The sequence below is a fragment of the Leptonychotes weddellii genome, chromosome 5 (assembly GCF_054177405.1).
Source record: "Leptonychotes weddellii isolate Sample4059 chromosome 5, ASM5417740v2, whole genome shotgun sequence".
Classification (NCBI taxonomy): Eukaryota; Metazoa; Chordata; class Mammalia; order Carnivora; family Phocidae; genus Leptonychotes; species Leptonychotes weddellii.
In genome coordinates this window covers 106,268,389-106,283,198 of record NC_138373.1, presented here as the reverse complement: position 1 = coordinate 106,283,198, position 14,810 = coordinate 106,268,389, and the positions used below count along the sequence as shown (strand labels likewise).

Here is a 14,810-nt window from a genome sequence, read left to right as displayed (position 1 = left end):
TTGTTTCGTGTTTTAACATGCAACTTCCACATTGTCGGATCACTCCTCTGACTCTCATGTTTCTCTGGTAGTATGTAATTTATACTCAGTGTCCACTGGATACATGTTACAGAGAGTATTTTAATGCACAGTTTATCTGCTACATATGAAGAAATGTTGGGATCACTGATACACAGCTGGAAAAAAACCCACATATTTCAGTCTGTTTAGTGAAGAATGGAAAACACTGTAATACCTCATTATCACTAAACTCAAAATCAAATTAAAAATACTAAATATACTCTCCACACACCTGTCTTTACTGTCTTTCTCACTCTAAGTTGCAGTGGCAACATCATGCTGATTAAGAGCATGCCTTCTATAGCGAGATCTCCATCTCACTATACCTGGCTTTCCCGCCCACCTCTGTATGACCTTGGGCAAGTTTCCCAACCTCTCGGCCTTCAGTTTTTTAATCTATAAAATGGAGATAATAAGAGTATCTACCATATACAGTTAAAATAATTAGACGAGGTAATACATTTATAATAAAAGCTGATGCATAGTATATGCTTCATATGTATCAGCTAGTATTATCTGGACTCCTACAGGTAATTCATGTGACGTGAACTCAAAACCACAAAATCCTGAGTGGGATTTATGCTCTGTGTAAGTCATATCTTCTTTCTATTCCACATTTCTTATAGTAAGAAAAATAGATTATATTTACTGAAAATTTACCATGTGATAGGTAAAAAAAAAAAAAAAAAAAAATCCCCCCCTCAATCTCTCTCTCTGTCCTTCCACACTGCATCTTTACTTCCCAGTCTCCAAAACTACCCAGGTAAATCTACTTATTTGTGATTTTCACATGGAACATCACTTCTGTTGAGAAGTCTTCTAAACTCTATGTATTGACTGGTCCTTATTTGTGCTCTCATAACAAATAATTGTTACTGCCATCTTAGCACTTTCAGTGAGAAAGTAAGTTTGTTGAAAATAACGACTCTTGTCTTTTTTACTGGGATAGCTCTAAAACTAACAATCCTAGACTTATAGTCAATGGTAAGACACTGTTGTATAGGGGCGCCTGGGTGGCTCAGTCTTTAAGCGTCTGCCTTCGGCTGGGGTCATGATCCCAGGGTCCTGGGATCGAGCCCCGCATCGGGCTCCCTGCTCAGCGGGAAGCCTGCTTCTCCCTCTCCCACTCCCCCTGCTTGTGTTCCCTCTCTCGCTGTCTCTCTCTCTCTGTCAAATAAATAAAAAAGAAAAAGACCAAAAAAAAAAAAAAGACATATTGTTGTATATATACATACACATATGTATCTTATTCATTTGCCTACATATTCAAAGCTATCTTCTGTCCTATTTGGGTTTCATCTTGAAACTGCTTTCTGGGGCACCTGGGTGGTGCAGTCAGTTAAGTGTCCAACTCTTGGTTTTGGCTCAGGTCTGATCTTGGGGTTGTGGGATCAAGCACCGCGTTGGGCTGTGCACTCAGTGGGGGAGGCTGCTTGAGATTCTCTTTCTCTCCCTCTCCCTCTGGCCCCACCCCCCCGCTCTCTCGCTCTCAAATAAATAAATAAATAAATAAAATCTTAAAAAAAAAAAAAAGAAAGGACATATTTCCCTTTAAAAAAAAAAACAAAACTTTGTTCCTATCATGGTTTCCTTCAACTCACTGTGGGACTTTAATTGTATTCATGCTGAAATTACTACAATTATCATGTACCTTTTTTCAAGATTATTGACACATATTTTATAAAGGCCAGTGCCATTGGGTGTTAATTCACACAATTTCACCATGAAATATTCATCTGTTCAGTTTACTTTCATTCTTGTTTTCTGCAGAGAAAGATTTTTTTCCCTCTTAAATTTCCATTTATGTCTCTTCAATGCATATTTTCATATTTTAAAACTGGAGTTTAAGAACTCTCTAATTTTTGCATTGGCTTGATAGTTGTTCTGTAGTTTTTCCTCAGCTATCACACTTAGTTTTACTAACATACTCAAAAGCTTTTTTAGTTTTGAACTAGTATCTCCAGGATTTGAGGGTCTCATATAAATGAATAGAAGGCAATATGCTTTTCAATTTCCTGGCAAAAATTAATTAGCTTGTGCTGTGATTGGCTGTCATTTGTTCCATAAAATACTCACTTTCTCCAGAGATGAGGGCAGGATCATCTCTCACTGTATGCCCAGTTACTACAATTAAAGCCCAAAGTTTACTGTCACCTTCATTGGACAGGAGAGATGACAATGATTTTTTTTGAAGAATTTTGACATTCCTAGGAATTAAAGGGGCACACCATAATAACCATAATAGATAATTTTAATGAAGTGGAAAGATACTCTTTTCAGCCTGCCTAACTTCCTCAATCCATTATTTCTCATTCCAGTGGCTCCTAGAGCTTTACATGGTAATGTGCTCTTTCCTGTACCCTCTAGGTGGTGGCCCTTGTTCCAAAATATTTTTCATTTATTCCATTCATTAATGCTGTTTTTAAGAGACGAGGTTTAAGATGAAAGAAAAGTTACCATTACAGCCCACATCTCAAGAAATTACTAGAGCATAAACAATAGTTTTTTTTCCCAAGTGCACAGGATTAATCCAAGGAAATAATATGAAAATGAAAAGCAGTAATGAAAGCCCAAACCAGGTGTTTATTGTGTAAATATAATATGTAGCTTGATGTGAAAACTATATATGATAATATGCACAATTAAGTATATTATAAAAAGAAAATATATATTTACATGAGTTTAAAAAAACTATGGGATGCCTGGCTGGCATATATATATATATAAAATGTTTTAAGTTTCTAAGTTTTATATATATATACATATATATTGTTTTAAGTTTCTCTATATATACATATATATATAATGTTTTAAGTTTCTAAGTTTTTTTTAAAGATTTTATTTATTTGAGAGAGAGAGAGAGTGAAGAGAGAGAGAGCAGGAGTGGGGAGAGAGGCAGAGGGAGAGGGAGAAGCAGGCTCCAAACTGAGTAGGGAGCCCGACGCGGTGCTGGATCCCAGGACCCTGGGATCATGACCTGAGCCCGAGGCAGTTGCTTAACTGACTGAGCCACCCAGGCGTCCCCAAAGAGTTTTATATTTTAAAAAAGATCTAGGATAACTAACTTTGCCAATATTATGTAAATTGTCATATCAGTGATTTTTAATGTAGGTAGACATTTTCTCTTTAAAGAGGAAAATGAGTGTGTGGCTAAGATAACTTCTCACTGCATATAACTCCACATTATCTTTATGTAAACTATAAAAAGCAGCATTCAAAAAATACATCTCAGAAATATCTGTGCATCTTTATATAACAATTCAAATATTACTTAATCTGATTTTGGTAAATCTTGTCAAATTTGCTTCTCAGAGAAAAATTGACACGTAGATTTACCAAAGATGAAAATAAATGAAATGGTCTCATCTTCTGAGAGTTAATTTTAGCTTCAGTTGATTATTTAACAATGAGCCCTAAAAGCTAATGTGATGAAGAGGATCTATTAGAAAAGGTTTGTGTGGCATTTACTTGGTCTCAGTTTATGACTCTACTTACCCTGACTGATGCTCTGGGATAGCCTAGAACTCCTTGTATTTTTCATCTTCAACACACAGAAGATTTTCAGAATTTCAGATTTTCAGATTTTCAGACATTTCAGAAGAATTTCAAGAATTTTGGTCCTTTTTATGTCTAGGAAGTATTTTCTAGCTCTCTCTTGGTTGAAAGTAAAATATAGTTAAAATATTTTCTCCTCTTGTTTTGAAGTCACTGTTATGAATTCTCTGGAAAGGATAAGAGGCTTTTACATTATTAAGATTTATATTTGATTTATTTGCTAAATTTCAAACTAAATAATAAACAACTAAGTCCTTGGTGACCCAGGTTCAAACATCACTAATAAGCCTTTGTAATGAATCTGGGCAAAAATCCTAAAAGATGCAGCAGTGGGGCAGTGTCCTTAGAGACACAAAGATAAACAATAGCATCAGGCACAGGTCAAGATGCAACAGTAAAAAAACAGATGGTCAAGAAGTAGTCTGCGTTTCCTGCCTTTCTTCCCTAAAATATATGGAAGCTGAAAGATCACAACTCTATTCCATTAATCATTTTTTCTCAATCATTAAAAAGGATAAAATAGGAAAATATTAGAAAACTCAAAGCAACTAAATCGTTTTAATATTTTAAGGAAATGTATGAATATATATGAATATTTAAAAAAATAAAAATGCTTTTTCCATCTTCCCCTTTCAGCACTTCTTAAGATTGGTCATATATAGATTCATATAAAGATAGTTTTTTTTTTTTTGGTTAAAGATTTTATTTATTTGTCAGAGAAAGAGAGAGAGCACAAGCAGGGGGAGTTGCAGGCAGAAGGAGAAGCAGGTTCCCTGCCGAGCAAGGAGCCCAATGCGGGACTCGATCCCAGGACCCCTGGGATCATGACCTGAGCCGATGGCAGACGCTTAACTGACTGAGCCACCCAGGCATCCCATAAAGATAGTTTTTTTAAACTCATGTAAATATATATTTTCTTTTTACAATATACTTAATTGTGCATATTATCATGTATAGTTTTCATATCAAGCTACTATATTTACACAATAAACAGCTGGTTTGGGCATTCACTACTGCTTTTCATTTTCATATTATTTCCTTGGATTAATCCTGTGCACTTGGGAAAAAAAACTATAGTTTATGCTCTAGTAATTTCTTGAGATGTGGGTTGTAATGGTAACTTTTCTTTCATCTGACAATAATATATAACATATCAAAATGTGTGCAATATAGCAGCACATTGTTTAGAGGGAAATTTTTACTTAAAATGTAATATATTGAAAAACCAGTGACCTAAGGTTCATTTTAAGAGATTACAAGAACAAGCTAAAACAGAATAAATAGAAGGAAGAATAATAAAAGTAGAAATCAGTTATATAGAGAATAAATATAAGATTAAAGAAATAAATGCAACTATTAAATGATTTCTTTAAAAAAGGAAAACTTGTAGGTATAGTCAAGAAGAAGCAAAAGAGAAAAAATAAGAAATTATCCAAAATGAAATTATCCAAATGAAAAACAGGAGGATCAATGCAGATGCAACAAATATTAAAATAATAATAAAGCACATCATAAAGAACATTAGGCCAATAAAATAGTTTACATAATATATTAGTTTATGTTAAAAACACAACTAAAAAAAAGAAAAAGAAAATATAAATATTCCAATGTAAGTCAAAATTACTGAATCCATAATTACTAATATTCTCACAAAGAAAATTCAGGGCCAGATGGCTTCACTAGTAAATTATTCCAAATATTTAAAGAAAAAATTATACTAATTTTATGTAAACCAACCCAGAGAAGAGTAAAAGGAAGAATAATTCTCAACTTGGTTATGGGGGCAGTATAACTTCCATGTCAAAATTGGAAATGATTTTGCAAGAAGTTAAGTTACAGGTTGATTTTTGTCATAATAATCATAAAAATCCTTAAATACGAATTATCAAGTTAAATAGAGTGTTAGAAAAGGATATGTGTAACCATAAAGAGAGGTTTATTACAGAAATTCTAGGTTGGTTTAACCTTTGAAAATCAGTAAATGTAATCCACCACATTAGTAGAATGAAGGGAAAAAAATATCATCTCAATAATGCAGAAAAAAGCATTTTGTAACTACAATTCCCACTCATTATTAAACATTCTCAGCAAATTAGGAATAGAAGCAAAGTTTGTTAGTCTGATGAAGGGAATCTAGAAAATATGTTATTTATTTTTTTAGTGAAGATTGTCATTCAATATCCTATTATTTTCAGGTGTATATTACAGTGAATCAATATTTTTATACATACAAAATGATCCCCACGATAAGTCTAGCTACCATGTGACACTGTACAAAATAATTACAATATTTTTGGCTATATTCCCTGTGTTGTACATTACGTCCCCATGATTTATTTTATCATTGGAAATTTGTACCTCTTAATTTTCTTCACCTATTTCACCTGCCACCCAACCCCTAGCTCCTCTGGAAACCAACAGTTTCCTCTATCTGTGAGTCTGTTTCTGTTTTGTTTGGTTTTTTAAGATTTATTTATTTATTTTAGAGAGAGAGCATAGAGGACAGGGGCAGAGAGAGCAGGAGAGAGAGTCTCAAGCAGACTCTCTGCTGAGCCCCAGTGTGGGGCTTGATCTCACGATTCTGAGATCACAACCTGAGCCTAAACCAAGAGTCAGACACTCAACCGACTGTGCCACCTTGGCACTCCCTGTTTTGTTTTTTTGCTCTTTTGTTTTAGATTCCACATGTAAGTGAAATTATATGGTATTTGTCCTCCTCTGTCTTTCTTATTTCATGTAGTGTAATACCCTCTAGGTCCATTCATGTTGTCACAAATGGCAAGATTTCATTATTTCGTATGGCTGGGTAATATTCCATTACATATATTTATTATATAATATATAATCATATAAATATATTTTATTAAACTATATAAAATGTATTAAATATGTGTATAATATATATTATAAATAACATATCATTGTATATATTATATATATCCTATCTTCTTTATCCATTCATCTATGAATGAACACATAGGTTGCTTCCATATCTTGGCTATTGTAAATAATACTGCAATGAACATAGAGGTGCAGTATTTGTCTCTTCAAATTGGTGTTTTTTGTTTTCTTCAGGTAAATACCCAGAAGTAGAATTGTTTAATCATATGGTAGTTCTATTTTTAATTTTTTGAGGAACCTGCGTACTGTTTTCCAAAATGGCTGGACCAATTTAAATTTCCACCAAGAGTTCCCTTTTCTCTATATCCTCACAAATGGTTGTTACTTTTTGTCTTTTTGATGATAACCAATCTGACTGGTGTGAGGTAATATATATTGTGATTTTGGTTTGCATTTCCCCGATGATCTGTGAAGTTGAGCATGTGCCTGTTGACCATCTGTATATCTTTGGAAAAATGTCCATTCAAGTTCTCTGTCCATTTTTTTTTAAAGATTTTATTTATTTATTTGTCAGAGGGAGAGGCAGTTTCTCTGTCCATTTTTTGACGGGGTTGTTTATTTTTTTGATATTCAGTGTACTTTTTTTACATAGTTTGATTATCAACCCCTAACAGATGTATGATTTGCAAATATCTTCCCCCATCCAGTAGGTTACCTTTTTGTTTTGTTGATGGTTTCCTTCACTGTGCAGAAGCTTTTCAGTTTGATGTAATCTCATTTGTTTAACTTTTGTTGCCCTTGATTGAGGAGACTGGTCCAAAAAAAAAAAAAAATGTTGCTGAGACCAGGGTCAAAGAGCTTACTGCTTTTGTTTTCTTCTAAGAGTTTCATGATTTTAGGTCTTACATTCAAGTCTTAAATCCATTTTGCATTTATTTTTGTATATGGTGTAAGATAGTGGTCCAATTTCATTTTTTTTAAACATAGCTGTCCAGCTTTCCCAGCACCATTAATGAAGAGATTATCTTTTCCCCATTGTATATTCTTGCCTCCTTAGTCATAGGTTGATTAACCATGTGTGTGGGTTTATTTCTGAGCTTTCTGTTGTATTCCGCTGATCTTCGTGTCTGTTTTCATGCCAGTACCACCATCCTATTTTGATTACTATAGCTTTGTAATATGATTTGAAATCAGGGCACGTGATACCTCCAGCTTGGGTTTTTTTTTTTTTTTTTTTTTGTCAAATTGCTTTGGCTATTTGGGGGCTTTTGTGGTTCCATACAAATTTTAGGATTCTTTGTTATAGTTCTGTGAAAAATGCTATTGGTATCTTAATGGGGATTGCATCAAATCTGTAGATTGCTTTGGGTAGTATGGACATTTTAACAATATTTGTTCTTCCAATCCATGAGCATAGATTATCTTTCCATTTATTTGTATCTTCCATTTATTTCATCAGTGTTTTATAGTTTTCAGAGTACAGATCTTTCACCTCCTTGGTTACATTTCTTCCTAGGTATTTTATTTTGAATATTGAAATCTTTTCTCTTTAGTTGAGGAATATGACAGGATGTCCACTCCCACCATTTCTATTTATCATTGTATTGGGGGGCCTAGACAGAGCAATAAAGAAAAGAAAAATAAATACAATAGCCTGTCATTATTTGCATATTATTTGATTGTGTTTTGATATATTTAAAAGACACTACAGGTAAATCACTAGAATTAATTACTAAATTTAATAACTAGTAATTATTAAATTTGGGAAGGTTGATAGACCAAAATCAATATTCAAAAACAATAGTACCTCTAAAACTAGCAACAATTAGAAAATAAAAATTAAAAAAATCCATATAAAATAGCAACATATTATCAAAGGCTGAGTAATGAATCCATCAAAATACCAGTAATATGTCTATCAATATTGTGCAAGGCCTCTATACACTTAAAATTGAAATATTTTTGAAAGTAATTAAAGACACAAATGGGACTGTTTTAACGGATTAGAATTCTCAATGTTATAATAACATGAATTTCCCCCAAACTGGCCTGTTGGTTTAAATGCAATCTTAACTTAAAATCACTGAAGAGAATTTTTTTCCTTGTAGAAATTGCCAAGGTTTTTAAGGTTTTATGAAAAACAAAGGGCTGATAAGAAAAAAGTAAACTTGAGGAAGTAGAAGACAGTTGTTTGGATTATACTACCCGATATGAAAACTTATTATAAAGCTACTATAAACAAAATAGTATAGCATTGGTTCAGAGATAAGCATAACAATGGAATTAAATAATGAACCCTGAAAAAGATTCACTCACACAACAGCAATTGATTATGACAAAATTGCCACTGAATTCAAGGAGAAAGGGGAAAGTTTTTCAAGAAATGATTCTGAGTTATTTCAATATTCACATGGAAAAAAAGAACATAGTTCCCTATCTCAAACCATAGAAAAAGTCAATTCCAGATGGGCCATTAACCTTAATTTGTAAGAACTGTGAGTGAAACTTATAGAATAGAACGTAATTACCTACCTTCATAATGTTGAGTTAACAAAAATTTCTGAAACAAACAAAACCCCCAAAACAAAACAAAAAACAAAGAGCCCTGTAGACAACAGAAATGAAATGATGGATTGGACTTCATTAAAGTTAAGAACTTTTGTTTTTCAAATTTAACATAAACAACATGAACAGGCAAGACATAGATAAGGGATAAATAACTTCAGTATATACCATTAACAAAGGACTGATATATAGAAAATTTATAAAACTCCTAAAAATAAATTCAAATTGAAAGAAATCTAATAGAAAGGACAAATTATTTGAATAGGCACTTCACAAAATAGGATGTCTTATATCCAAAAAACCTATAACAGGGTATTCCACATCATCAGTCATAACATGGCTAAAATTAATAGGTCTGACAAAGTTTCATGTTGGCAAGAATATGGAGCAATTATAACCCATATACATTGCTGATAAGAAGATAAATTGGTACACTATTTTCGAATGTTGTTTGACAATGTCAACTAAGCTAAACATACGGCTACCATATAGCCTATCAATTCCACTTTTAGTTCTATATTCTACAGATATGAATGTATATGTCTGCCAAAAAACATGTACAAGAATATTCTTTGACCTTTATTTATAATAGTTATATATAGGAAACAACATAAATATTTATTAATAGGAGATGGCTAAATTAATTGTGCTATATTTCTATAATTGACTACAACTTATAAATTAAAAGAATTGAGTACTGATAACATAAGAACTTGGACAACTGTCACAGACATAATGTCAAGCAAATGAAACTAGACCCCAAAGAGTACATTCTGTGTATTCCTATTCGTATGATGGTCATGATTATACAAAACTGATCTTTGGCATTGAGTCAGCATAGCAGATACATTTGGGAGGATACTGTTATAGAGTGGCATGAAAGAGATGTCTGGGATGCTGAAAATGTGCTGTATCTGGACCTGTGTGATGGTTACATGAGTATCAATGCTTATGAAAACTCATCAAGCTGTGCACAGTGAATTATGTTCTATATTATATATTATCATCAATGTTTAAAAAGTATTTATATTTTTGGAGAGTCATACCAAAGTGTATATGAAATAAAATATGTATCTGTTTCAAATAATCAACCAGGGGTTGGAAGGAATGGACCTGTTTGTAGATGAAACAAGTTGGCTATAAATTGATACTTGTTGATATGATCAATACAGCACTGTGCATTAGGAAATTTTCTCTATGTAAGTTTTAAAGAAATGAGGTGCTTAACACACAGCTTGGGGTAGAATAAACACTCAAAAATATTTGTTGTTGATATTGAGATGTTTTTAACATTTTGGACATTTTAAGGAATTTAGGAGACTAGTTGTAATTACTCCTGGGCTGAAAAAGGCAGGCATCTTAGAACAAGACCTGGAGGACTATAATTTCTCAGTCTGGGCCCTCAGGTAAGCTATTATTAGTGGGCCTGAGGAGTAAGGACTTTTATTCCTATAATGCAGGCCTCGTGTAGCTCCTTGTTTCAAGACAGGCGAGGGTTATTATTGCAATCTAAATTTCCAGAAACTGACAGTTTCTAATAACTTAGTAGTCATTAAGTCCACTCATCTCTGGAAACACCCAGTGTTTGTCAGATCAGGGGTTCAGGACAAGGAGAATATAATTTTTAAAAGTATTGTCTATCTGGGAGTGAGGGCATCGACTAGACCAGTGAAGGACATGTGAGAAGGTCAGGCAAAGGTGAAAAAATGACGTGGAAAAAATGAATCCACCAGAGAGTCAGAGCTTTTGCATGAACTGGAGTTAATGCTGTAGGACAGTTGACACAGTGAGTTGCCAAAAAGCTCTGCCTGCATTAGAAAGAGCTTCCCAAGGCTCCTGAACTCATTGCACTCAGCCGTCCTTCCTACCTACTTGATGCCAAGGAGTATTGTTCTAAAAAAATCACATGGCTTACATATTCAGGTTCCCATTATTTATATTAATTTGTGTATGTATATATATTTTAAGATTTTTAGTTTATTTATTTGACAGAGACAGACACAGCGAGAGAGGGAACACAAGCAGGGGGAGTGGGAGAGGGAGAAGCAGGCTTCCCGCTGAGCAGGGAGCCTGATGCGGGGCTCGATCCCAGGACCCTGGGATCATGACCTGAGCCGAAGGCAGACGCTTAAAGACTGAGCCACCAGGTGCCCCTAATTTGTATATATTTAAAAGTTCAACTCTTTTTAAAAGAAAATTAGAGTTATGCTAGTGGTCACTACATTTATATTTTCATTCAAAAGTTCTTTTCATTTTTAACCACAGATTAATTTGTGCATTATCAATCTTATATTAAAAACATGTACTGCATTTTATAGGTTAAGCCTATGTGAGCAGTTTTTAATATTAGGGTTAATATTTTTAAATATTACTTATACTGATTTCGTTACATGTAGGTTTTGCTTTAGGAGTCTCTTGAAAATATCTTTTTGCTGAAAGTGTTTCTTTGGTGAGGCTTCCTTAAGTCAAATACAGAATTTTGGGTCTAATAAACAGAAGTTAAATTCTGAGTCCACTACTAACCAGCACTGCTTAAATATCTGAAGCATTCCAATAGAAGGTGATGTGAGCAACATATTTAATTCAGACTTCTATAGCCATATTATAAATTAAAAATAAATCAGTTTAAATGGTATATTTTATGTAATCGAATATATCAAAATATTATTTCAACCTGTAATCAATATAAAATTGTTTTTGAGATATATCTCAATCAAGGTCCCTGAAATGTCATAATTTTGTTTTACTTCCTTGTTTCTCAAGGTGTCAATGAAGGGGTTCAGGAAGAAGTTCTGCACATAGGAAGCATGGAGCTCTGTCACGCCCTTAGTAATAGCCACAGTTTCCATGGCTGATTGTGTAATATAGATGAAAGTACTGCTTCTATAGGTTTCCTTTGAGTTGTAGTCATTTCTGTGCCTAATTTAGGTGCATTTCATGTTTTTACTTGTTTACACTTTTTTACATGTTTTCACAATCTTCCTAATCATTTTAGTTTCTCAACAGCCAATGCATATAGTTATAGATAAAGGTATAGAAACAAATACAGATGCAGATATATAACCATTATCTTTAGGAATTTACTCATCTTTTAAGAAGAATTGGCACTTTTACTTCAAATTAACTGCTAGTCTGTGATTTTTTGAGTATTCATAATTGTACGAGCCTACATTTTATAATTCAGCTTCTGCATTAAGATGCAAACATTTGTCATAGCTTCCTTTTTTTTTTAAAGATACTTTTGTTGTTTGTAATTGTGAAAGGTGAAATAAAATGGAGTCATTTATGTGAAGGGGTTTAAAAATGAATCTGGGAGGCAACTAAGGAGGTGGGCTGTATGCATGTCCTCACCAGATAGAACCATGAATTTCTGAACTGGGCCAAACCCCAAATACCTCAAGGACTCTGCAAGAACATTTGCAACTTACTACAGTAATGGACTTTTGCTTAGTGATGGCCTTAGCAGCCAGTTATGTGCCAAGATTAGTTTTCTGCCGCCAACACCAATCAAAATTTTTGTAGACAACTTACATGAGCATTCCCTTTTTTGTCTTTAAAACCTCCTGATTTTGCTCCCTAGTGGAACACTATTTAGGTTGCTGCCCAAATCTGTGTACCTGAATTGTAATTCTTTGATCCCAAATACACACTTTTGCTTGACTGTTGCCTCCTGACAATTATAGGTTGACAGTGATGTTTATATATATATATTTTTTTAAGATTTTATTTATTTATTTGAGAGAGAGAGAATGAGAGAGAGCACATGAGAGCGGGGAGGGTCAGAGGGAGAAGCAGACTCCCTGCCGAGCAGGGAGCCCGATGCGGGACTTGATCCAGGGACTCCAGGATTATGACCTGAGCCGAAGGCAGTCGCTTAACCAACTGAGCCACCCAGGCGCCCCGTGATGTTTATATTTTATTTAATGCACTAGTCACATATCCTTTCTAAAGTGTAAGGCATTTAAGGGCAAGAAATCTGCAGGGTTTCTATTCTATCTCCAGTGCCTAAAATGGTGCCTGGCATCAAAAATGCTCTTGAAAGCTAGAATTGGAAAAGGCAATAAACACAATTAATCTATCCAAAATATATAAATAACTTGCTGGTTCTGCTTATTTTGTCGTTTTGTTTGCAGTTTTGTAAAGGCTTGTTAAGACGTGAAGTCATTTTTTTGTTTCCTAGAAATGTATCACATTTCTTTTTAAGAGAGCTTCACCTGGGTGGCTCAGTCAGTTGGGGGTCTGCCTTTGGCTCAGGTCATGATCCCGAGGTCCTGAGATCAACCCCCTAGTCAGGCTCCCTGCTCAGCTCTGCCGCTCCCCCACCCGCCTTTTGCTCTCTCTCTCAAATAAATAAATAAAATCTTTTTTTTTTTTTAAAGAGTGCTTCCTGAAATAACTTCCTTGCTAGAAAGGAATGACTTAAAAATCTAAAGATATATACTTAAGAACTAATGATATTTTTAGGAAAATGTGATCCCTCTACTTCAGCAAATTCCATTACTTCTTTGAGAATAATGCAGTTCTTTTGATTGAGTCTTTGACAGCTTGTTTTACTTGCTTGTTTCTCAAGGTGTAAATGAAGGGGTTCAGCATAGGAGCAATGGATGTAGTAAGGACTGCCACACCCTTATAAATGGCCACTGATTTCTTTGCTGAAGGCTTAACATAGATGAAAATACAGCTTCCGTAGGTAACGGAGACTACAATCATGTGGGAAGAACATGTAGAAAATGCCTTTTTTCTTTGCTGGGCAGAAGAGAATCGTAGAATGGCCTTGATGATGTATATGTAGGATAGAACTATGCATATGAGGGTCATAATAAAGGTCAACACAGAACAGACTATGACCATCTGCTCTATAAGCCATGTTTCTGAGCATGATATCTTTAGGAGGGGGGATGCATCACAGAAAAAATGGTCAGTAAGGTTAGAGTCACAGAATTCCAGATTTAGGCCCAGGCTGAGTGGCGGGAGTATGATCAAGAAGCCAGCTGTCCAGCGTCCAAGGATGACTCTTCTACAGACCCTCTTGTTCATGATGGTCACATAATGCAGGGGTTTGCAGATGGCAACATATCGATCATAGGACATGGTGGCTAGGAGAAAAAATTCTGTTACACCAAAAAGATCAGTAAAAAGAATTTGAATGGCACAATTGTCATATGTGATTGTCTTGTCACCTGTTGATACGTTGTACAAATATCTGGGAATACAAGCAGAGGTAAATGAGATTTCTAAGAAGGAGAAATTTTGTAGGAAAAAGTACATGGCATTCTGAAGATGAGAATCTAAGAAGGTAAGGGAGATGACTGTCAGGTTCCCAGTTATACTCAACATATAGGTGAGAAATAGAAAGATGAAAATCATAATCTTCAGTTGTGGATCATCAGTCAGTCCCAGCAGGATAAAAGTTGTTATTGTGTGGTTTCTCATCATTGACTTCTGACTTCAATTCAATCTGCATTTAGAATTCAGATATATTTGATATGCACCCAGTGGTAATTAATGGGAGAAAAACTATTCAAAGAATCACATGCATTTCAAAAATTTTTGCTTACAAATATTATCAATACACTGGTATTCTAGGTTCTACAATTGTGTGTTTTTGGTAAATTCAGGAGAGATTTAAAAAATCAGAAAAATCTATATCACCCTTCAAAATATTATGGGTGCTTCCTTCTCATTACATTTTGTTTGCAATTTATCCCTATAGATAGATTTGACTGCTAATGTTTTGTGAGATCATTTTGTCCCTGTTCACAGACTGAATCCTAAAGCTGAATCTTAAA

The 14,810-nt window shown here is 34.2% G+C and overlaps 1 protein-coding gene across 1 annotated transcript; it reads right to left on the bottom strand.

Annotated features, from left to right (window-relative positions):
- Nucleotides 1-13,485: 13,485 nt before the first annotated feature.
- Nucleotides 13,486-14,457, bottom strand: LOC102726554 (olfactory receptor 6C2-like). The gene has a single exon (XM_006728737.2). It carries the CDS (start codon nucleotides 14,455-14,457, stop codon nucleotides 13,519-13,521), a length of 939 nt encoding a protein of 312 aa, XP_006728800.2. The 3' UTR covers nucleotides 13,486-13,518.
- Between the last annotated feature and the right edge of the window lie 353 nt (nucleotides 14,458-14,810).